The sequence below is a fragment of the Oryza sativa genome, chromosome 5 (genome assembly GCF_034140825.1).
Source record: "Oryza sativa Japonica Group chromosome 5, ASM3414082v1".
NCBI lineage: Eukaryota > Viridiplantae > Streptophyta > Magnoliopsida > Poales > Poaceae > Oryza > Oryza sativa.
This window is the reverse complement of record NC_089039.1, coordinates 3,439,185-3,463,016: the sequence shown is the minus strand read 5'-3', so window position 1 is coordinate 3,463,016 and position 23,832 is coordinate 3,439,185. Positions and strand designations below refer to the sequence as shown.

At 41.3% G+C, this 23,832-nt stretch overlaps 3 protein-coding genes across 4 annotated transcripts; 1 reads left to right on the top strand and 2 right to left on the bottom strand.

Annotated features, from left to right (window-relative positions):
- Positions 1–560: 560 nt before the first annotated feature.
- LOC4337873 (serine carboxypeptidase-like 26) lies at positions 561–5,029 on the top strand. Its single transcript, XM_015785073.3, has 10 exons — positions 561–1,051; positions 1,491–1,598; positions 1,730–1,825; positions 1,953–2,045; positions 2,985–3,073; positions 3,576–3,848; positions 3,934–4,082; positions 4,183–4,278; positions 4,506–4,611; positions 4,706–5,029. Exons 1-10 carry the CDS (start codon positions 760–762, stop codon positions 4,850–4,852), a joined length of 1,449 nt encoding a protein of 482 aa, XP_015640559.1. The 5' UTR covers positions 561–759; the 3' UTR covers positions 4,853–5,029.
- Positions 5,030–6,123: 1,094 nt separating this feature from the next.
- On the bottom strand, positions 6,124–9,877 carry LOC4337872 (uncharacterized). 2 transcript variants are annotated; one of them, XM_066310392.1, is made up of 9 exons: positions 9,433–9,877; positions 9,199–9,336; positions 8,767–8,891; positions 7,923–8,192; positions 7,713–7,843; positions 6,756–6,963; positions 6,602–6,667; positions 6,435–6,512; positions 6,124–6,360 (listed from the first exon to the last, which is right to left on the bottom strand). In XM_066310392.1, the coding sequence occupies exons 1-9, from the start codon at positions 9,797–9,799 to the stop codon at positions 6,355–6,357; spliced, it is 1,389 nt and encodes a 462-aa protein (XP_066166489.1). In that variant the 5' UTR covers positions 9,800–9,877; the 3' UTR covers positions 6,124–6,354. The 2 variants fall into 2 exon arrangements, with proteins under 2 accessions (XP_066166489.1, XP_015640560.1); XM_015785074.3 differs by having other exon boundaries at positions 6,124–6,338.
- Positions 9,878–16,252: 6,375 nt separating this feature from the next.
- Positions 16,253–19,693, bottom strand: LOC4337871 (uncharacterized). Its single transcript, XM_015785367.3, has 9 exons — positions 19,255–19,693; positions 19,005–19,145; positions 18,458–18,579; positions 17,766–18,035; positions 17,549–17,679; positions 16,942–17,149; positions 16,782–16,847; positions 16,615–16,692; positions 16,253–16,538 (listed from the first exon to the last, which is right to left on the bottom strand). Exons 1-9 carry the CDS (start codon positions 19,625–19,627, stop codon positions 16,515–16,517), a joined length of 1,413 nt encoding a protein of 470 aa, XP_015640853.1. The 5' UTR covers positions 19,628–19,693; the 3' UTR covers positions 16,253–16,514.
- Between the last annotated feature and the right edge of the window lie 4,139 nt (positions 19,694–23,832).

The window sequence follows — 23,832 nt, the reverse complement described above, 5'->3', positions numbered from 1 at the left end:
ATATTAATTATATGATAGCAATAGATTTTCTATCGTTTTCTTTACAATGTCATGGAGGTTGAACTTTCAACTAAAGTGATATTACCTCGTCAAAGAAAAAGTGATATCACCTCCATCTCAAAATATTGCAACCCGGATCTGGACAGATATCTAGATTTATTATAGTAGGAACAAATTACATCCTAAATTACAATATTTTGGAATGGAGGAAGTAATAAGAGTAATTTGAAAGTGTGTGGAAAAGGAAACTTTAGCTCTTTATGTGCGGAACGCAGCCTAACTACCTAAGTAGACACTACAGGAATATTGGCACGCATGTTCAAAAAATAATAAATATGGTACCTGTGAAAAACAGACTTTTAATAGACAATGAGAGAGATAGGTAACTGAGTCATCTCTAATTTCTAACTCCCATGGAATTACTAGAGAAGCCAAACAAACTGCCTCTAATGTCAATCAGTTTCGCTTTCCATCCTTCTCATGCTGTCAATTTATCAGTCAATCACACTACAAAATTAACATAATCTCTTTTTTTTTTCTTCACCATGGACGATGGATATATAGATAGATAGATATATTTATCCGAGTCCTCCAAGAACACCAAACGAGAAGCTCCAAGCTCGCAATAATTCACCAAGAATCGCACCACTTTTCACCTTTTCTTCTCCTCCTCCATTTCCATCCATGGCGACGCTGCTGCTGCTGCTGCACACGGCGCAACAGTGAGCTATAGCTAGAGCTCGGCACCACGGGTTAGCAATGGCGGTGGCGGCGGCGGCGGCGGCGAGGCGGCGAGATGTCTCTTGTCTTCTCCTCCTCCTGTGCTTCAGCTCGTCAATGGCGGCGACCGGCGGCGGCGGCGGCGGCGGCGAGCAGGAGGCTGACAGGGTGGCGCGGCTCCCGGGGCAGCCGGCGAGCCCCGCCGTGTCGCAGTTCGCCGGCTACGTCGGCGTCGACGAGCGGCACGGCAGGGCGCTGTTCTACTGGTTCTTCGAGGCGCAGGCGTCGCCGGCGCCGGAGAAGAAGCCGCTGCTCCTCTGGCTCAATGGAGGTCTCGATCGCTTCTGCTTTTTTTTTTTCTAAAAAAAAAGAATTTGCTGCAGTAAAAGCTCTGTTAAATGTTAATCGGTTAAAAATTCTGTTAGTTAAGTAAGTAATTACTCCTAGTAAAAACTACAGTTTCTGTTTGTTCTTTTGTGTGTGCGATATGAAAAATTCAGATATTTTCTCTTGGGTATTTGTTCTGTGGAGTACTTGTCGTTTATGTTTGTTTAGTTTTGAGATGAGGTTTCAGGTTAAATTTGTGATCATTGGTTAATCTGAACTTCTGAAGAGCTGCTTATTGATTTTTTTTCTTTCAACTGATCATATTGCATAAATATAAATAAATAAATGATTGTTGCATGCAACATTTATGTTCTTTCTTGATGGTTAATTAGGAATATTTTTTTTTCTAAATGGTTTGTTAATTTTGTTCTTGGTTTTGTCAGGACCTGGTTGCTCTTCCATTGGCTATGGTGCTGCATCAGAGCTAGGGCCTCTCAGAGTTGCAAGACAAGGAGCAGCACTAGAGTTCAACCAGTATGGCTGGAACAAAGGTGCAGAGTTTATTTTGTTTCCTTTAATTCCTGAATTATTTAAATATTTTTCATGCTTAACATCACTGACATTTGTCTTTAGTATAATTCTGAAAACATTTTTTTTGTGCTATAAAATTGGTCTTTGCCAGAGGCTAACCTCCTGTTCTTGGAGTCTCCTGTTGGGGTCGGCTTCTCCTACACCAACACATCCTCTGACCTCTCCAATCTTAATGATGATTTTGTAGGTAATTAAGCTGATTGTAAAATGATACTCTAGTTTGCTTGGCCATCTACAGGTGATCTGAATTTCGATTGCCTTGTAATAATGATTAGAAGTGTAATTTTGTGGCATCCTTTTTTTTTTTGTTGCAGCTGAGGATGCTTATAGTTTCCTGGTGAACTGGTTCAAGAGATTTCCTCAGTACAAGGACAATGAGTTCTACATCTCAGGGGAGAGCTATGCAGGTAAACTCATTTCAGAAATGAAACCGGTAAATTTTCTAATCAGTTTTGTATGGTCTAACATTCAGAATTCTTCATTTTCATCAAGAAATTAAAAGATTTCCTAACCGCAACATATTACAAAATCTGGTGTGAGACATTTTTCTCATTTGTTCTCATGTGGATGTAAACATGTCCAAGATGCCTTCCTTTCAAGATTCCAGTTATCTAATCAAAATGGAAGGCAGCATCCCAATCCTTGACCAAAATTTTCTTATCGTTTGCTTTCACAATATCTCAAGGATTGTATGTATCGAATTATGTTAGTGTCACCATCTTATCTGAAACCAGAACTTCCACTGAAGAAAAAAATCATCACTGACTTTATAGAACTAGCTGACACCTATCATGAGTTCATGACAGCTCTTAGTTCAGCAATCATCCCCTTAGCAAGCAAACAAAAGATCATACTTTTAATGGTGAAAGTGTCAGATCAGGAACCAAGTCTCTAAAATAATATAAGGTTTAGTTTCAGCCTTCTCAAATATTCCTGAAGTACAATATTCTCAGAGTCATCTGATTGTTCAGAATTCAGAAGAAATTTATGTAGAATTCAGTAAAAGATGACCTGCTTAAACAAAAGGTAGAATGATTTCAGTTGTTACTTGCATTTATGTATTGAGGACAGAAATTATACCGATGCCATCCGAACTGATAGATTTTCTCTGCTTGAAACAAAGTTTGAGTTTTTGGATTGTAATATTGGTCCATTAGATCTCTGAACATATGTCCCTGAAAGAATGACCAAAGCATCAGTGGTAGGTTCACGGGCTACATTGGGCTTCTTTCACAATCCACATGCTGTGGACCAGAAGATGCTCTGCAAAAAAAGCTTTTGTTCTGCACATCATGCAAGATGAATCTCAATCTGAACTTTTCCTGTGCAATGTCCCTGTTATACAGGTCACTATGTGCCCCAACTTGCTGACCTTGTCTATGAGAGGAACAAAGACAAAAGGGCCAGCACATATATCAACCTCAAGGGGTTCATTGTGAGAATTTCTTGAATTGCTTTCAGTAATTATTGTTATGGTTTTGCCAAAAAGTTCTTTTATGTGAAATGTGCTCATGTATAAGAAACCATATACAAACTTAGAAAGTAGAAAGAACTGTTTACTCTCACCGTTTCATATTGCTTGTCATTTTAGCTTTGTCTTAAGTCAAACATTCCTTACAACTTACGCCATAAACTTTTACTCATAAGATTTATGTTTTTAGATTGAACAAAAGAAATACTTTCATAATATATAATTCACATGTTCTTAAACTATATGAATTTACAGAAATTGATGGTCAAAGTTAGGTATATTCGACTTAGGACAAAACTAAAACGACAAGTAATTTGAAACGGAGGGAGTATTTTGAACAATAGTTTCTCAGTTGTAATGCTCACAGGAACACCCAATTGGAACACGATTAACTTCCATTTAAACCATCCTAAACTCATAAAATTGGTTCCTGCATGAACATAACAGTCAAAAAATCTGCTTGCAGGTAGGCAACCCTCTCACCGATGATTACTATGATTCAAAAGGTTTGGCTGAGTATGCCTGGAGCCATGCAATTGTGTCGGATCAAGTTTACGAGCGCATCAAGAAAACTTGCAACTTCAAGAACTCCAACTGGACTGACGATTGCAATGCTGCAATGAACATAATCTTCAGTCAGTACAATCAGATAGATATATACAACATTTATGCCCCAAAGTGCCTTCTAAACAGTACTTCAGCATCTTCACCTGATCGTGCATTCTTCGCAAATAACCAGGTAAAACTGATCCATATGCAAAAAAAAGGATAAAGTTTCATTCTGGACCCTCTTCTGAAATTCATGCATTTCTGTGTTTTGACAGGAACAATTCAGGTGGAGAATCAAGATGTTTTCAGGCTATGATCCATGCTACTCATCCTATGCTGAGGACTACTTCAATAAGCATGATGTGCAAGAAGCATTCCATGCAAATGCCAGTGGACTGCTTCCAGGGAAGTGGCAAGTTTGCAGGTGAATTAGCCCAAAGATTTTTCAGTTTTATATTTCAATGTATTAGCCATTAATTCTTTTAGCTTGACAGGAAGCTGAGCTCATCCATTTCTTTTTGCAGTGACCAAATCCTCAACTCTTACAATTTCTCAGTACTTTCCATCCTACCTATATACTCCAAGCTCATCAAAGCAGGGCTGAGAGTTTGGCTCTACAGGTTTGCCTCATCTTAATCTTAGACCTGTTCAATTAAATCCATTTTTCAGTTTTTTTTATCATTCACCTCAGATCTTCCCCATTATCCTCCATACTACAGTTCTTGTACAGTTTCTCTGAAACCTTGAAATTACTGTTCAAATATATTGGTAGTAATATGCATCTACATAAAAAATATGCAACAATGCCCTACAATTTACCTGAATCAGTCTCTGTTCATCAAAGCAGCGGTGATGCTGACGGCAGGGTCCCGGTTATCAGTTCTCGGTACTGCGTGGAAGCACTCGGCCTACCGATCAAGACCGATTGGCAATCTTGGTACCTTGACAAGCAGGTCTGCAAACCAGAAGCTGAACTGAACATCAATACATCATGTGATTTGACTTGTATACATGCTGAAACATGGAGCAAAATATTTCAATTTGCAGGTTGCTGGGAGGTTTGTGGAGTACCATGGAATGACAATGGTGACTGTCAGAGGGGCAGGTCACCTGGTTCCCCTCAACAAACCTGCTGAAGGGCTTATGCTGATAAATGCATTCCTTCATGGTGAGAAGCTTCCGACAAGCAGATGATATGCGCTGCTGATGAAGCTTTGGAGGTACAAGATGGCATGAGATACAGGCATGGACATCAATTTTCATTGAAAGGCGCCAATCGGATAGATTTGATATGGTAGTATCCAAATCAATTTCAAGTGCGCCGTAAATTCAGTACTCTGTTGAACATTCTTTTAAATCTGTTGTTGACTATGACTTTCTTCTTTTGTGTTTTTTTTACTCACCTTTTCCATATTATAAGTCGTTTTGGGTTTGTCCTATAATCAAACTTTTTAAGTCTGACAGTTTATAGAAAAATAAAGTAACATTTTCAACATAATAAAAATACACTATAAAAACATATTCAATGGTGGATTTAATGAAACTAATTTGGTATTGTAGATTTTATTTCTTTCTGTAAACTTGGTCAAACTTTAATAAGTTTGACATATATCAAAGTATCAAACCGAAAATGTCTTGTAGTATAAAACAGAGGGAGTGACACTTAGTGAATTATACCGATATGTATTGGCAGAATTCAGCAAAGTTTAGGTGACACCAGGGAAGAATGCCCCAACAAAAGATCCAAAAGACAACAGTAAGTCGAGCAAGTAGGATATCACCCGTTTCTTCTGCCTTGACCAAATTCTCAACTCTTGAAATTTCTCACTACTTTCCATCGTACCTACATATTCCAAGCTCATCAAAGCAGGGCTGAGAGTTTGGCTATATAGGTTTACATCATCTTAATCTTAGATCAGTCAATTGAAGTCATTTTTCAGTTTTTTTTTTATCATGCACCTCAAATCTTCCCCATTATCCTGCACAGTACAGTTTCTGTACAGCTTCTCTGAAATCTTACAGTTAACTGTTCAAATATATTGGCAATATGCATATATAATCCAAAATATCTAACAATAACATACAATTTACTTGAATCAGTCTCTGTTCATCAAAGCAGCTGAAATGAACATCAATGAATTGACTATTAGTATTCATGCTGAAACATGCAGCAAAACATTGCAATGGTGACAGTCAGAGGGGCAAGTTACCAAGTTTATAGGCTGCTTTCTTCTGGAACGGTTGCGATCTTCTCCCCCACACACGCAAAACAGAGCAAGTAATTACGCATTTGTTATAAACAGCTTTCCTACAGATTTTTTTTTGTGCAAAAAACACAACGTTTAGCGGTTTGAAAAGCATGCACGTGGAAAACAATGGAGTAGATGGCATGAGATATACTACTAGGCAACATTGTATAGGTGGCAAGAGATACAGGCAAGAACACGGGGACATGAACACCAAACTTCGTTCAAAAAGGACCAATCGGGCTGAATATATATGACAGTCGTTCATATGAATATTAGCAGTTCAGCCAAAATTAGGTAACATCCTAGGTTAAACGCCCCGACAGAAGTCATCAAGTCAAAGAACACTCGAATTACATAACATTCACTAAATTATCCTCTCCAGGTAACTTCAGTCTTGCTGTACATCCTCAAGCCATCCTCCGTCAGGCAACCTAAAATTCAACACATTTATCGCTGCTTAAGGGGTAAAATCTAGGTATTAAAACAAGCAAAGTAGAACAATTGTACAATAGTTTAGAGAAGTTTACCTTTCCTGAGCTGACTTTAAATTCTAAGGGTAAGGTAATTGTCTCCTTGCATGTACCTTCAATGTCATGTACTTCCAACTACACAAGAAAAGTAATTTTGCTAATTATTTTTCCCCAATTTTGTAAAATAAATAAGTAATATTTTTTGTTATTATATAATATCAGACCTTGAGAACCATCGACCTCTTCTCACCCAGGTATCTCCGACCAAGATGAAGGAGATAATCTTCTATCTGTTCACGAATTTTAAAAATAGAAATCACAACACATTTGTATTATTCTTGCATAATATTGATTACTTGAGACAAGAATTCATTTCACCTCAGGCAACATAGTCCCGCACTTATCCTCAAAAAAGATCACGTCACCCCGTCTAACACCGAGATTTTCAAGAGCAGAATCATTGGCTATGTGTTCAACAATAAAGCCACCTTCGATGTTATGTTTCAGAGAGAGCTCCTCCCGGAGTGAGAAACTAGCTAGTTCCACACTTTTTAAATCCATGTCAAACACAGGGCGGGCAACACAGCTACAAATAAGATGGATTTAGTCTATTAGAAGAAAATGAGTGCTAGTGATAAGATGGATTTACTCTATTAGTAGAAAATGAGTGCGCATGTTGGTGCGCCGACCACTTTATAGCCCTTGTATATTATTTAGCAAATTGAATTTTAAGACTTAATTTTAATTGATTTTAGGTATTTTTTAATCATGGATTACTTTCCAGCATTTGCTTTTTCGAACCGCTAATAACATAGATATAAAAGATTTATCCATAAAACTAATAAGAATATATCGTGATTAGTGGGTTTACGTGCTAGATAAACTTTTTAACTTTGAGAAATTGCTCAAGACGATATTATGGGAAAATGACATCTAAAAAGTTAGTGCCATTTCCATAATATAGATAGTTTCACATGTACATAACATAATCTGTATTAGGAGGAAATACATATCCTAAAACAAATGTCTTAGATTGCCAATTTCTATCCATCATTTTGTAGTGAAATTACATGCTACTACTTACACTGCTCATCTAGTTCCCTGTTTATTGTTTTCTTCATACAGGCTACTACTATACCCGTATGTAGTGTAGTGGTTTTATCCAAATATTTTTCAATGGTTGCAACATAATCCTTGCTTCCAATTTTCTTTTGGCATTTAAACATACAATATTATCGTAATGAAGTTAATTTCTTCGATTTTGATTCAAACGGCGGTACATTTTAGTACTGATGGAATAAAGAAATTTAATACTGATGGAGAAAGAGTATATACCTAAATTGCTCCCACATCTCATACAAGGCATGAATAATTGAGATTGAAATGATTGCTGCACAAGGGCCGTCTCTGTATACTACAGCAATGATACTACCACAGTAGTCAACCACAGGCCCTCCTTCACCACCCTGCATTAATTAAAAAAATAAATAAATACCACTAAGTAGAAGGTAAAATAAATAGCAAGTGTGAAGAAAAGGTATTTACCTCAGGAACATCACAATCCAGAAACATGTAATGGTTTCTCCACATCAAAGAACCATCCGACCAGGTGATTGCTCCACGCCTCGCCACCAGGGACATATTTTCATCCCGAGACAAGGCAAGAATTTCTTGGCCATACTTTGCTGCTGACCCAAAAGTGGGGACCTGCAATGGTAGGTCAGACGTGATCTCCAAGATGGCAAGACTGTAGTGGCGATTCACGAATATCAACCGTCCCTGCACGATAGACTTATCTGGGAGATGAACCCATAGCTGAAAGATAGAGAGAGCAGGCAATGGGAGAAAAAAAAGGTTAATGCCATATTGTTACTCATTTTAAGCACAAGAAACAGAATTAATACTAAGGATATACAAGAAAAGGCCTGACAATGAAAATGTTTGAGAATTGAAATCAGAGGGCTGAGTAAAGTTCGCACAAAGCAAATGCACGGCAGCCCAGCTACCGTTAGCAATTACTTGACCATACTTAATAAAAATGGCAATGGAACTCGGATGATAGAAACATGGGGATTAGCTAATGGAAATCGGTGTTCTACACTTGGACCAAGAAATTAAAGAAACTGGCAGGCATGAAGAGTCATTTTTAGCAATTGGGTTTGCCCCTACTTAACAAGAACAATAATGGAACTCGGATGATAGAAACATGGGGATTAGCTAATGGAAATCGGTGTCCTGCACATGCCCCAAGAAATTTAAAGAAATATACAGGCATTGTAAGAGTCATTTATAGAAACTGAATTGAACATGATGGTTAATAATAACAGATTACACACATATAGAAGCCACAGTATATATATACAGAAGCTGCAGGAAAAGAAGCCTGCACCTCGGGTTGGGGCTCATGCGGCTTACTCTTGAAGTCAGTGGAGTAGATCGTGAGGATCATAGCACGCTTGGTGGCTCCATCCCAACTGATGACGGTGCCGGTGAGAGGAGAGATAAATTTTCCCTCTGAAAAACATCCGGTTGATTAGCAGGTAGCTACATACATAGCTAGAAGTTGATATAAATTCATATTTTGTATCGGGCTACTACTAAATACATATTTTCCCTTTCGTTGCAATTCGAACTAGACATTGTCTATCTCGCCTACAGCTAATTAAGTTTGATCGATGACTAGATTAGCACTACATCCATGGTTACCATGGGAGTAGAGAGCAGCAATAATTTTCTGATTTTGACTGCATAAGTAGATCGATCAATCTATCAGACAGTAAAGTGGGTTGACTCAGTTGAATTAGAAGTAGATGTTAATTACCAGTCGGTGGAGATGAAACACGGACGATTGAGCGAGACATGCCCAACACCATCTTCTTGTCAGAGGGGGTGGGCATGGCGGCCGCGGTGGAGGGCTCGTCTTCCGCATCCCGGAGAGTTGCCTTCCGAAGTCGATCAACTGAAGAAGATGAAGAAGAGAAAAAAAATATAGGTACTCAAAAAAATTGGGGAAGAAACAGTGGTGGGGATGGATGGATCGAAAGCTCAAGAAAACCTTTGCGCTGGGCGATCCAGGAGCTTTCTCTGCCGATGCGCGGTGCGGTGGAGTGCGGCTGCGGCGGGTGGATCGGCCGGCGTGCCAAGGTACCAGGCTCCCCCGTCGTCGTCGTCGTCGGAATCACTGTCGCCCGCGACTCCCCCGCCGTCTCCTCCTCGATCCTTCTCTTCTTGTTGTTGTTGGAAGAGATTCCCGGCGATTCCACCGCCTGAATCGGAAGAACCAGTCCAATCTGCTTTGCTCGGGAGCGAGTCAACCTCCCCGACCACGATCCGGGATTGGGAATGCCGTCGTGCGAGCGGAGATCGGAATCCGGCGTTGATTTCGACCGTGCCGACATCGCCGGCGACGATTTGGGGGGCATGTCCGCCTCCCGCCGCACCAATCGCCGCCGCCGCCGCGCGTTTTTTTTTTCTTCACTTTTTAGCTACTAGAAAAATGCGAAGTATATTTCAATCTTATTACTACTATATTTATTACTAATGTATAGTACTCCCTCCGTTTGACTTTTTTAATCAACGTTTGACTACTCGTCTTATTCAAAATTTTTATGTAAATATAAAAATACTTATGTCATGCTTAAAGAACATTTCATGATAAATCAAATCACAATAAAATAAATTATAATTATATAAATTTTTTGAATAAGATGAAAGGTCAAACATTTATCAAAAAGTCAACGGCGTCATACATTAAAATACGGAGGGAGTATATAGTTTAGTTAGGATGAAATTTGGAGTACTGTACGTTCGCTTGGATATATATTACCTCCGTTTTTTAATAGATGACGCCGTTGACTTTTTCTCACATGTTTGATTTTTTCTCACATGTTTGACCATTCGTCTTATTCAAAAAATTTATGTAATTATAATTTATTTTGTTATGAGTTGTTTTATTACTCATAGTACTTTAAGTGTGATTTATATCTTATATATTTGCATAAAATTTTTGAATAAGACGAATGGTCAAACATGTGAGAAAAAGTCAACGGCGTCATCTATTAAAAACGAAGGGAGTATATTTTTAGAAAATCATGATCTACAGGAAGTCCGATCGTCTTAAGTTAGCATATGAGTTTTTTTAAACAGATTTCTTATATGAGTATGATTCCTTATGTATTACCAAAAGCAAACGAACTTAAAAACCGACCCATACACAAATACCGTACAAATACCGTAGAGATATAGATTAAAACCAAAACATAAAATTAAAACCGACTCAAACACAGATAACGAACCACGGAAACATCTTCAATTTTTATAAGCGACTCAAATATGGATGACGGACCGCGGAAACATATTTAATTTTTATAATAGATAATAGATTTTCAACCACACCAAAATTTAACAATTTTACTATATATTTATCGGTAAATTTTCTTTTAAAAATTTGACAGATGTAATTACATTACATAGTGTAGCACAATGTAACTTGTATATAACTTTCATCCGTTAGATTTTGTTTCAAGATTTGTGCAAGTGAGGAAGGAAAAAAGTCAGAGCACGTATTTATGAGAGGATTCGTTCCCACGACCTTCTATTTCACCGAAATAGCATGTTACGGAGAGATTTTTTTAAATTACATACAAGTTACATTGTAGTTACATGCAAATTACAGTGTAATTATTTTACAATTATACTATAATTACATCTGTCAAATGTATACCCTCTGTCCCAGAAAAAAGACCAATCCTATCTACGAATTTAGACACGTGTATCCAGGTTCGTAACTAGAATTTATTTTTTCCAGGACGGAGTAGTAGGTGATACCAAATTTAATGATAGTAAATTTTAGCAGATTCAAATTTTGATAGTATTAATTATTGTGTTTAGTTTCAAATGCCATGTGCTTCTCGAGCGACTTTTTGAAAACAAAGCAATCCTCCAGAGAATGTCTATCTGTTTTGTGTATGGGGCACCATGATTTCTTTGTGTCGCTGCCTTGTGGGTCCGGGCGCTTGGGAGGGTTCGCGTATTCTGCTGCGAGGACTTCCGCTTGAGCTTTCCTTTTCCCGTTTTTGCGATTTTTCTTCTTGCTCGACTCAGATGTGTCTGCGGCTGACTTCTTCTCTCCCCCAGTCTTCGGTTTGTCGTTCTTGCGTCTTAGTGCGTCATCGACGTGGGCACATCTTTCAACGATCTCGAATAATCTTCGAGTAGTTGTGATGCGCCTTGTTGCCAACTCCTGGGTAGTGTAGCGATCTCTGACACCAGACTTGAAGGCGCGAATTACAGAAGCGTCAGTGATCTCGGGGATGGTGTTCCTGCACTCGTTAAAGCGCCTAACGTATTCCCTCAAAGATTCACTTGAGTTCTGTGTTAACGCGTGAAGATCGTCTTCGATCGCGTGACGCTTGTATGTTCCTTGGAAATTGGCGACAAACTGATGCCACAGGTCTGACCACGAAGAAATTGAGTAGGGGGGAGATGCATCAGCCACGAACGTGCAGAACCCTTCAACGCGGTTGGTAAATAGTTTGCCAATGCATTGGCATCTGCTCCAGCGGCATAAAGCATTGTCGAGTAGACTTGAAGGAATTCTTCCGGGTCGGTGCTCCCATCATACTTTTCAATAACTCTAGGTCGGAATCTCTCAGGCCATCGGACATCACGTAGGGAACGACCGAAAGCCCTACACCCAGCGCTTGGAGCGGTGGGTTGTCGGTGGTCGCATGACCTTCGTGGATGTCGGTCTGACGATGAAGAGGACGCGGATGATGACGATGATGACGATGGGTCGCTTGGTTCCGGCGTGCGATTACGAGGGTGACGACCTGGATCTCGGGAATCTTGTCTTCATCTCTCGTTGTTGTCTCGACGCTGATCTCCTTCATCTTCGTCGTTACGGCGACGGCCGTGACCAGTGTTGTCTGGCCCTCGCCGATCGCGATCGTCATGGTCTCGGTTCTCTTTTGGGCGACTTCCTCGATCATGGCGTCGTGAGGAGACATGACGCCGGGAGTGGTTCGCGTCATCCCGTGTGCGTCGTGCTTCTCGGCGTCCGTTGATTTGATCTCGAAGATCGCCAGTGCCACGAGGTGGAGGGGTAGCTTGTCGAGGTGATTCCCTCCGTTCTGGACTTTCACCGTTAGCGTCGCCGACTGGCGATCGGTTTTGTTGTGCTGCGGTGATGGCTTCTTCGAACGCATTGCTGAGGTTAGTCACCGATGCCCGTACTCGTTCCGTCCAACGCTCGAGGTCGTTGTTCAGAACGGGATCGTAAGGTGTTTCCCTCAGTATGGCTTGAACAGCCCTGATGTGTTGGGCTGGGGTAGTCGATTGATTCGCCGCCACCGCATTGGCTTGTGCTGACGTGCCAACGTCATCGATAGCCAACACCTCCCGCGCCGCGTCTGACGTTGATGACCCATAGTCTTCGAGGAGATGTAAAACAGATGGTTCATGGGGATTGAGATCGATTACCCCAACGAACCGATCTAGGGCTGGAGTCGCTCCTTGTTCCTTGCTGTTATCCCGGATGGGGACGTATGACTTAGGAGACGGAGTTTTCATGGCGCCGAGTAGAATTTTGCAACTCGAGAGGTCGTGATTCTTTGTCTTATGGATAGGACAATAGACGTTCCGAGTTGGAGAAGTACGCTGGATCCCACGTTCTTTGCAGGCGCGGATTTCAGCACGAGCGTTGACGAATACCCAGTAATCTTGAAGAGTATGTTTCTTGGTTTTATGAATAGGACACCAAGACCTGATAGTTTCGGAAGTCATCTTTGCTGGCCCGCGGTTTGTGTCGGAGGGACAAGGCCTGGCCGCATCAGAATCCTTCACGAACTTGGATGTAGTCGGTAATCCGTTCTCCGTTTCAACGGGTGGATTTTTCGACGTGGAGGCGTCTTGGTTCGTAGCCACCGCGTTCTCGTTCCCAGTCATTGGGGGACCGGTTGAGATCGGCATTGTGGTGTAAACCGGGTAGACGATTTCGCCGACTTGAGTCCATACCAGCATTGTTGAGGTAGGAAGAACTTGAGCGGAGCTGGTGTTGGCGTTGTTGTCGACGAAGCTTGATGGCATAGTAGTAGAACCTTGAATACCAAGTCCCCCTACCTGGCGCGCCACTGTCGACGGGGGATACCCGTAGACCGGATATAGAGGGTATTGGGGTACGCTGGTATAAGGATCTACGTAGTACGACATCAAGCAACCAAAAGACGAGAATTATACTGGTTCAGGCCCCTTGATAGGTAATAGCCCTAATCCAGTTGATATGGGATTATATGGTGGAAAACACAGATTACAAAGGAAAAGACGGAACTCGGGGGATTCGGCGAGATTGTAGTCGAGATGATTCGACTAGCTCTCGTCGACTTGGCTCCTTGCAGGCTCCGACTTCATAGGCTGTGTGGGTTATGTTGACTCTGAGATTCGATGATCTATGCCCTCCCCGGGGGGTCCCTTTTATACCGCAGGTTGGGTGCTCTCCGAGTAGGACTCGAACATACCAGACCTGACACGATACGTAGGTAACCCAATTCTTGTCCGAGAAGGTCTCTCCCCGTCCATTGATTTCACGAAGAGTTTCCTTAGATGCCAAAAGATCTATTCGTGTACACGTGGATATGCCATGTCGATACATGACGTATATCGAGGGGTAGAGGGTATGCCTGACCCGTAACCCTGACAATTTAGTAGAATTTTTAAGATTAGAAACTTCTAGATTATTAATTTAATTTAGTAAGGTAGTATTGGTAAGAGTATGTTTGGTTTGTAATAATTAAAAAAAATGGTAAGGATATAAATATCAACAAAGTTAACAAGCTCGTATATCTTCGTCCCACTCATATCGGATTCCTTTTATTTTTTTTTAACAAATTTTATAAAATCACACCTATTATTATCTAAGTTGTATAAAATTATAGGGATTTTAGTACGTGACATGTAGCTATATAGGTATTGTGGTTTTAAAGTTCATAAAATCACACCGTTAACCAGTTTAACATATTATTATATCAAAATTTTAAAATACTACTCCTCCCGTTAAAAAAAATAAATCTAGAACGGGATGTGACATATTCTAGTATAATAAATCTGAATAGAGATATATCCAGATTCGTAATACTGGATGTGTACTAGTTTAATTTTTTATGGACGGATGGAGTATATAACAATTAAACGATGGATAAAAAATTTATAAATTTTAGATGTGATCTTAGAACTCACGGTACTACTGTGTGTTTGGCAAACTGAAAATAAATAAATGTCTACTAGCTCCAGGTGATATACATGGCCGTATTACTGATGCCTAGACCTACGATTCATGTACCAACATCTTGATTCCAATTGTTTATTTATTTCGTTTCTTATATATACAAGCAGCCGTTCGAATTTCAATCACGACGTTTGATCGTTCGTTCACTACTACATAACCAATTTATTTTTACGAGGGCCCCTATACATTGCAGCACACCGTAACTAATTGTGCCTATAAAAATCAATCTCTATTTTCGCATATGGCTTCTTAAGGACCCAAGCAAAAATTTATTTTCGTAAACGGACCTCTTAAAAAACCATATGCAAAAATAAGTCTATTTTTCTATGTGGATCTCTTAAACCGCAACATGAGAAAATATATTTTTTTAGACGGGTCTTTAAAGGTCCGTAAAGTCTGACTTAACTCCTTTACTCTCAGCACCTCAAATTTTTTTAAGTCATCATCCTCGTCTCTCTCCTCGTATTATTGCAAACTCCTCTCTCTCCCCTCTCATTGAAAGGCGCCAATCGGATAGTATCCAAATCAATTTGAAGTGCGCCGTAAATTCAATACTCTGGTGAATATTATTTTAAATCTGTTGTTGACTACGCCTTTATTCTTTTGTTATTTTACTCCCCATTTTCATATTGTAAGTCATTTTGGGATTGTCTAGTCATTTTTTTTAAGTTTGACAAAGTTCACAGAAAATATAGCAACATTTTCAACATAACACAAATATACTATAAAAACATATTCAATGATGGATTTACTGGAACAAATTTGGTCTTGTAGATGTTATTTCTTTCTTTAAACTTGATCAAACTTTAATAAGTTTGACATAGATCAAACCAAAAATGTCTTTAGTATAAAACGGAGGGAGTGACACTAAGTAAATTATACTGATATATCAACGATATATTGGCAAAATTTAGCAAAGTTGAGGTGGCACCAGGGAAAAATGCCCCAACAAAAGATCCAAAAGACAACTGTAATTCGAGCAAACACCTATTGAGATCACCCGTTTCTTCTGCAGTGACCATACCTCAACTCTTATAATTTCTCAGTACTTAATTCCATCCTACCTACATATTCCAAGCTCATCAGAGCAGGGCTGAGATTATCATGCACCTCAGATTATCCCCATTATCCTCCACGGTACAGTCCTGTGCAGCTTCTCTGAAATCTTACAAATAACTGTACAAATATATTGGTAATATGCATATATAATCCAAAATATCCAACAATGACCTACAATTTACCCGAATCAGTCTGTTCATCAAAGCAGCCGAACTGAACATCAATACACATCATGTGAATGTCATTACTAGTATTCATGCTGAAACATCAGCAAAACATTGCAATGCAGGTTTGTGGAACAACCATAGGGGCAAGTTACCAAGTTGCCGCGTTCGTTTGGAACAGTTGGGATCTCTCACACGCGCATGCATAATAAAGCAAGTCATTAACATATGATTAATTAAATATTAGCTTAAAAATGAATCAATATGATTTGTTTGAAACACTTTCCTGTAAGATGTTTTTTTTGCAAAAAATGCAACATTTAGCAGTTTAAAAAGCATGCGAAAAACAATGGAGCAGATGGCATGAGATATGCTACTAGGCTGCTAGGCAACATTGTATAGATAGCACGAGATACAGGCAACAATGTGGGGACATGAATATCAAACTTCGTTCAAAAGGGACCAATCGGGCTGAATCTGACAGTCGTTTAAATTAATTAGCATAGCTCAGCCAGCCAAAATTAGGTAAGTCCTAGGTTAAACGCCCGACAGAAGATCATGTCAAAGAACATTCAAGTAACTAACATTCACAAAATTATCATCTCTAGGTAACTTCAGTCTTGCTGTACATCTTCAAGCCATCCTCCATCGGGCTACCTAAAATTCAACACATTTGTCAATGGATTAAAACAAGCAAACATGGGCAATTGTACAATAGATTAGAGAAGTTTACCTTTCCTGAATCGACAGAAAACTCTAAGGGCAAGGTAATTGTCTCCTTACATGGACCTTCAATGTCATGTACTAGCAACTACACAAGAAAGGCAGTTCTGTTAATTATTCTTTTACCCCTTTTTTTAAAAAAATAGTGGTATTTTTTGTTATTGTGTAATATCAGACCTTGAGAACCATCGACTTCATCCCCTGCAGGTATCTCCAACCAAGAGATAGGAGATAATCTTCGATCTGTTCCAGAATTTTAAAAATAGAAATCACAACACATTTTTTGACAAATATTGATTTATATTAAACTATTACTTGAGACAAGAATTCATTTCACCTCAGGCAAATTAGTCCCGCACTCGTCCTCAAAAAAGATCACGTCACCCTGTCTAACACCAAGATGCTCAAGAGCAGAATCATCAGCTATGCGTTTAACCATAAAGCCACCATTGATGTTATGTTTAACAGAGAGCTCCTCCCGGAGTGACACACCAGCTAGTTCCACACTTCTTAAATCCACATCAAACACAGGGCGGGCAACACAGCTACAAATAAGATGGATTCAGTCAATTAGTAGACAATGAGCGTACAGATATGATGGATTTAGTCTATAGTAGAAAATGAGCGCTACAGATAAGATTGACTTAGTCTATTAGGAGAAAATGAGCGTGCATGTTGGCGCACCAACCACTTTGTAGGCCATGTTTATTATTTAGCAAATTGAATTTTAAAACTTAATTTTAAGTTGATTTTAGGTGTTTTTTCGTAGTTTTTTCAGCATTGGCTTTTAAAATCGCTAATAACATAGATATAAAAGATTTATCCATAAACATTCAATTAATAAGAATATATCGTGATTAGTGGGTTTACGTGCCACATAGAAATTGCTCGATTTTGATTCAATCTGTAGTATATTTTAATACTGATGGAAAAATAGTATATACCTGAATTGCTTCCACATCTCAAAGAAGGTGCAAATAATTGAGATTGAAATGATAACTGCACCAGGGCCGGCTCTGTATACCATAGCAATGGAACTACCACAGCTGTCAACCACAGGCCCTCCTACACCACCCTGCATTAATTAAAAAATAAATAAATACCACTAAGTAGAAGGTAAAACAAATAGCAAGTGTGAAGAAAAGGTAAATGTATCAGTACCTCAGGAACATCACAATCCACAAACATGTAATGGTTTCTCCACATGAAAGAACCATCCGACCACGTGATTGCTCCACGCCTCGCCACCAGGGACATATTTTCATCCCGAGACAAGGCAAGAATTTTCTGGCCATACTTTGGGGCGGACCCAAAAGCAGGGACCTGCAATGGTAGGTCAGACGTGATCTCCAAGATGGAGAGATTGTAGTGGCGATTCATGAATATCAACCGTCCCTGCACAATAGACTTATCTGGAAGATGAACCTGCAGCTGAAAGATAGAGAGAGAAGGCAATGCAAGAAAAAGAAAGGTTAATGGTTACTCATCTTAAGCACAAGAGACGGAACTCATGCTAAGGATATACAAGAAAAGGCCATCAATTTGACAATGATAATGTTTGAGAATTGAAATCAGAGGGCACAGTAAAATTCACACAAAGCAAATGCACGGCAGCCCAGCTACGGCTAGCAATCACTTGACCATACTATACTTATCAAAAATGGTAATGGAACTCGGATTGATAGAAACATGGGGATTGCCTAATGGAAATCGGTGTTCTACACTTGCACCAAGAAATTAAAGAAATTAGCATGCATGAAAAGTCATTTTTAGCAATTGGGTTAGCCCCTACTTAACAAGAACAGTAATGGAACTCAGATGATGGTAACATGGGGATTAGCTAAGTCATGCACCTCGGGTTGGGGCTCATGCGGCTTCTTCTTGAAGTAAGTGAAGAGCGTGACGATCATAGCACGCTTGGTGGCTCCATCCCAACTGATGACGAATCCGGTGCGCGGAGAGATCAATTTTCCCTCTGAAAAACATTCAGTTGATTAGCAGGTAGCTACATAGCTAGGAGCCGATAAATACATATTTTGTATCGGGCTACTAAATACACTAAACAACACATATTTCCATTTGTTGTTGGACTACACATGTCTATCTCGGTAGCTTTCTTTTATATCACCGGCTTTTCCCTTAACATCTGCAGCTAGTTTAGCACAAAATCCACGGTAATTCCCATGTGGAGATGCAGCATGATTTTCTGATGTAATGCTAGATAGGGAATGCGTAAAACAACGCAATTAACCACACGTGGCATGCTAACAGCCTAGCACATGGCTCACTTAGTAGCTAAGTTAGCAGTAAATACAGTAGATTCAGGCAGTAAAATCTGAACATGCCTCCAAACTTGTACTAAGATGTGTCCATATTTTTGGGACGGATGGAGTAAATTACCAGAAGGTGGGGATGAAACGCGGACAATTGAGCGAGACATGCCCAACACCATGTTCTTGTCGGAGGGGGTAGGCAAAGCGGCCGCGGTGGAGGGATCATCTTTCTTATCGCGCCGGAGAGTTAGCTTCTGAAGTCGAGCAACTGAAGAAGAGAAATGGGGAGAAATTAACATGGTTAATAATGATAGGTATACAAAAAATTGAAAGTAGAAGAAATTAACAGTGGTGGGGAGGGGATCGAAAGCTAAAACCTTCGAGCCGGACGATGCAGGAGCTTTTTCTGACGCGGGGTGTAGGCGGCGGGTGGGTCGGCGGGAGTGGCCGGGACGCCAAGGTGCCATGCCCCTCCGGAGCCCCCGTCGCCGGCGACTCCCCCGCCGTCTCCTCCTCAATCCTTCTCTTCTTCTTGTTCGAAGACACTCCCGCCGACTCCTCCACAGTCCGATTCCCCACCTGTTCAATCGCCTTTGCTCTGGAGCGAGTCAACCTCCCGGACGACGATTTGGGACTGTCGTCGTGCTCGGCGATATCAGAATCCGGCTTCGATTTGGACCGAGTCGACCTCGCCGGCGACGATTTGGGACCGCTCAAGGCCGCCACCGATTTCCTCGGTTTGGGGGACATGGCCGCCTCCCGCCGCACCAATCGCCGCCGCTAGGGTTTTCTTTAGATCCTCACCCCGCTCGAGTCGGATTCCTTTTCTTTTCTTTTGCCTCTTATATACTGTAGGAGTATTTATTAGTAGGCCAAGGTGTAGTGGTGGTGGGCCGAATTCGAGTACTATTCATCTACTCCTGAGAATAAGTCCACTTTCAGTCCTCTCGTATACTCGTATCCTTTAACCGGATTATCTTGATCCAACTATTAAAGTCAGTGTAATTTGACTCCCTTAACTGTGTTTGACTTGTACTCCCTTAGCTGTTTTTGCTGATGTGGCTTATTGACCTGGTCCAACTAGCCAAGTCAACACGCAGGACTGTTTGTATTTGTTACGGTCACACATAAATCCGCAAGCGCACCGATACCACTGTAGCACTTCACCTTAGAGTATTCAAAAGAGTATCGAACTATGTGGAACGTGTATGTATAATCTAAAAACATGATTCAACCAAGGACAACAACTAATGGTAAGATTAGGCTAGAGAGGATTTCTATGGATTAATTAATATACTTGAGTTAAAGGTAAAACTTTATTGATTGTTTCGGGCACCGGCTCTCCACTTATCTGTCAAGCTAAGTCTGGTCTGTAGCTCTATGACGTAGCCGAATATGGAGGGATACGAAGGACGGATAGGGCTATCACCACTTGCCATATATCTCCCGAGTGGGGTCTTCAATACCTGCATAATCAACGGTTCGATGCACTCGGTCTTTTATAGGTTGCGGAAATGTCTTGAGTAACATCTACCTGTCAGTGTTATAGGTAAGGCATACCCAATAGTCTTGGATTGAGCTCGACGGGACCCACCATATACTAAGTCTTATAGGGAATTATGTCTCATATACGAAAGTGTTCCAGATAAGAAAGAAGTAGAGTTCAAGTTGGAAGCTACAAGGGCTACTCGAATCATATACATATTTGTCTCCCTAATTCTACTTGGACAAGGGAGCATCTATATGTATAAATACAAGACCCCCTAGGAGGAGAGGGGAGACGTCAACACAGACCAACACCTGCCAACATGAGGGACAAGTCTAGGTAGACCCAATCTGGAGCCATAGAGGCTGACATGAGGGACCTAACACAACCTCTAATCTCGAGTTCATATTCGACGAAGAAGACTACCATGTCGTCAACTACGTGTTGGACATCCATGCCGCCAAGTTGATGATGACTAGAATAGGTTATCCCAAATATTGTACTCATTTGATACTGATATATAAGAGCAACACCGGCTTCTATGATCGAACAGGAGTAGGGGTGAAAACGGGACGGGTACGGTCGGATCACAACATTCCCATATCCTAACCTACATCTTACTTTAAATTCGGAATCGGGTACAGGTAGTGTCGCATAACACATCACTCATCCCGTATCCTGTCCCATATTACTTTCTTCGAATCGGATTCGGGTACGGATATTTTTTGTATGTCGAATTCATGGATATTTAATGTAAGAAGACAATTAAAGTGCTAAAAAAGATACATCAAGGAACAAATTATATAATATTACATGTGAGCTCATAAAAATAGTGATTAACTAATCTTTTATCATGTTTATATGTGAGTTTATAATAGATTTTCACATATGTTTTATAATATAGGACATACGGGCGGATATAACTCTTCTCGTATCCTAACCCATATTTTTTTCCGGATTCGGGTTTGAACTCGGATAATATAGGGTATCCCATTTTCTCTCCCATATTCCTCCCGCAAGCCTCAGGTCGGTCGGTCCGGCAGGAAATATCCGCCCCATTTTCACCCCTAAACAGGAGTATGGCTATTACCTATCAGTTCAGGGGCCTGAACCTGTATAAAAATATTTATCTCCGGTCTCTTTTACCTTAATCTCGTGTATACCTTGGTATCAATGATCCTCATACTCTACCAATATTGTGTCGGGATCTACTCCCTCGACACTACCCTAGTCAACCCTTTACTCCTCATGTCCGTGAGTTTCGCAATGATGGCATTGACTCAACCATTTCCTTGTCTGAGGGCAACAAGTTCCACTAAGAACTATGGATAGGAGGGAGCCCAATGAAGCCAGGAAGAGAGAGGTCAGGATTTGAACAGTAGAACCACTCGGAGTGCCAACCCTTGTTGAAAGATTTCAAAGGAAGTGAAAAGTATTGACTTTTTAAGTCAGACCACAATTGGTTTGTGCGCCGCTAACAACACAGGGTCGATCTTTGCAAGGATGTGGCTTTAGGAAGCACCAACGATGGAAGAAATTGAAATGGGGAAGAATGCGGAGAAAAGCCTCACAGAGGTGACTAAAGATGGTGAGTTGAAAAATAGTGTTGGGATTAAGGTGGTACAGTCGAATTCTGTAAAAAGATAACAAGCACGGGAAGAAACCAGGGGTTGGGAGCCCAAATCCCCGATAGAAAAAGAGTTTGAACACTGCAATTTCGCTAGAGTTGGGAGTCGGAAAACCCTCACCAACTGTAGGGTGCTAGATGATGATGTCCTTGGCGGGGAGGATGTCATACTTCACCATTTCCTTCCACTTCTTCTTCATGATGTTGGACTGCTCATTCCCCAAATGGGATCTCGACTTCTCTCTCCTCAGTCATTAGTGGATAGATTGGGGTTGAGATTTAGGGATCTTTGGTGGAGGATGGAGATACAAGCGACCGTGACAAAGTGTGGCGGAGATCTGGCGAAGATATGCGGCGAAAAAAAGGTGGGGATCATATCCCTAGATTTTCAGCGAGGAGGAGCGGAGCAAGCAATCGCAGGAGCGCGAAGGGGAAATTTGAGAGGAAGATGAAGCAATGGAGAAGGCGAGACCAGCACACGTACACGTCAATTTTTTAGTGGCTCCAGCGGGCATGTTGGGCTTTAGAGCTAGCGCATTTGCGGCCCAATAACAACTAGTAATGTGCTCCGTAGCGTTAACCTAGCGCGTTTGCGGCCCAATAACAACTAGTAATGTGCTCGTGCTAAAGCTACGGCGATATTTAGTGATGACGATATATGTCTGGGATGACATGTGTGTGCATGACAGTCAAATGATAAAATGCTCTTCACCATCAGAAATTAGTTTATTAGACAACCACAAATGACAAAAATATTTTTAAATGAGCATAAAAAACGAAAATGCTACATGACAGTATCCTGTTCGGACGGGATGATACATGTTCAGGTATCAGGCTACCAGGTGATACTTGTGAAGTATCACGTGATACCTGATACCTAACCGGTATCACACTGTCCGAACGGTATACCTGAAAGTGCATCTAGGCCCCTAATGATTTTGATGATTAATTACAATGGGATTAGAGAGGACACACACACTTTTCATATCACACACAGATTCACTGTGTTCGGCCTGACCAGGGGCGCATAGTGGCGGTCTGACCGGCGTGCCCTGGCCAGTCTGACCGACCACAAGACGGCGGTCTGACCGGTGCATAAGGCCGGTCTGAACGGCGGCACATGCGCGGTCAGACCGGCCCCCTGGAGACTGGGAGTGTCATGCTCTGGTTTGGGGGATACAGAGCCGACGGAGTCGTATTCGGTCAGATCGAGCTGAGGGCGGTCTGACCGAGCCGAGGGCGGTCTGACCGGCCACCCCATGTCGGTCTGACCGGCCAGGCCGATGGGGCCCTCTGACAGGGCTACAACGGCTAGTTTTCTAGCCGTTGCAGAGTAGCACAGTCTGACCGGCCACATACCTCCGGTCAGACCGGTAGAGCACAGAGTTGGGGGATTTCGCCCCCAACGGCTAGTTTTGGTTGGTGGGAGTATAAAAACTCCCCCTCCAGCAGCAAGGGGGCTCTCTTGGCACCCAATTCAATTGCATACACCCTTGCACCTCTCTCACACACCTTTGAGCTTAGTGTTCATCCATTATAGTGGTTGAGGTTGTTCTAGCCTACAGTCAAGTGCATTGCTTCCATTTATAGAGCTAGTGTGGCACTTGATTGATCATCTCCACACCAGGTCATTGCTTGTTACTCTTGGAGGTTGCCGCCTTCTAGACGGCTTGTGGAGGAGTTGCCCGGTGACCTCTCCGAGAAGATTGTGGAGGAGGCCCGGTGCCGGTTTTGTGAGTGGTTTGGAGTTCACCGCCTTCGGAGTAAAGGAAGAACTACCCCGAGTGATCGAGGCTTGGGTAGTCCTCTCCGTGGGCCGGCTCCCGCCTTGCCCACTCCTTG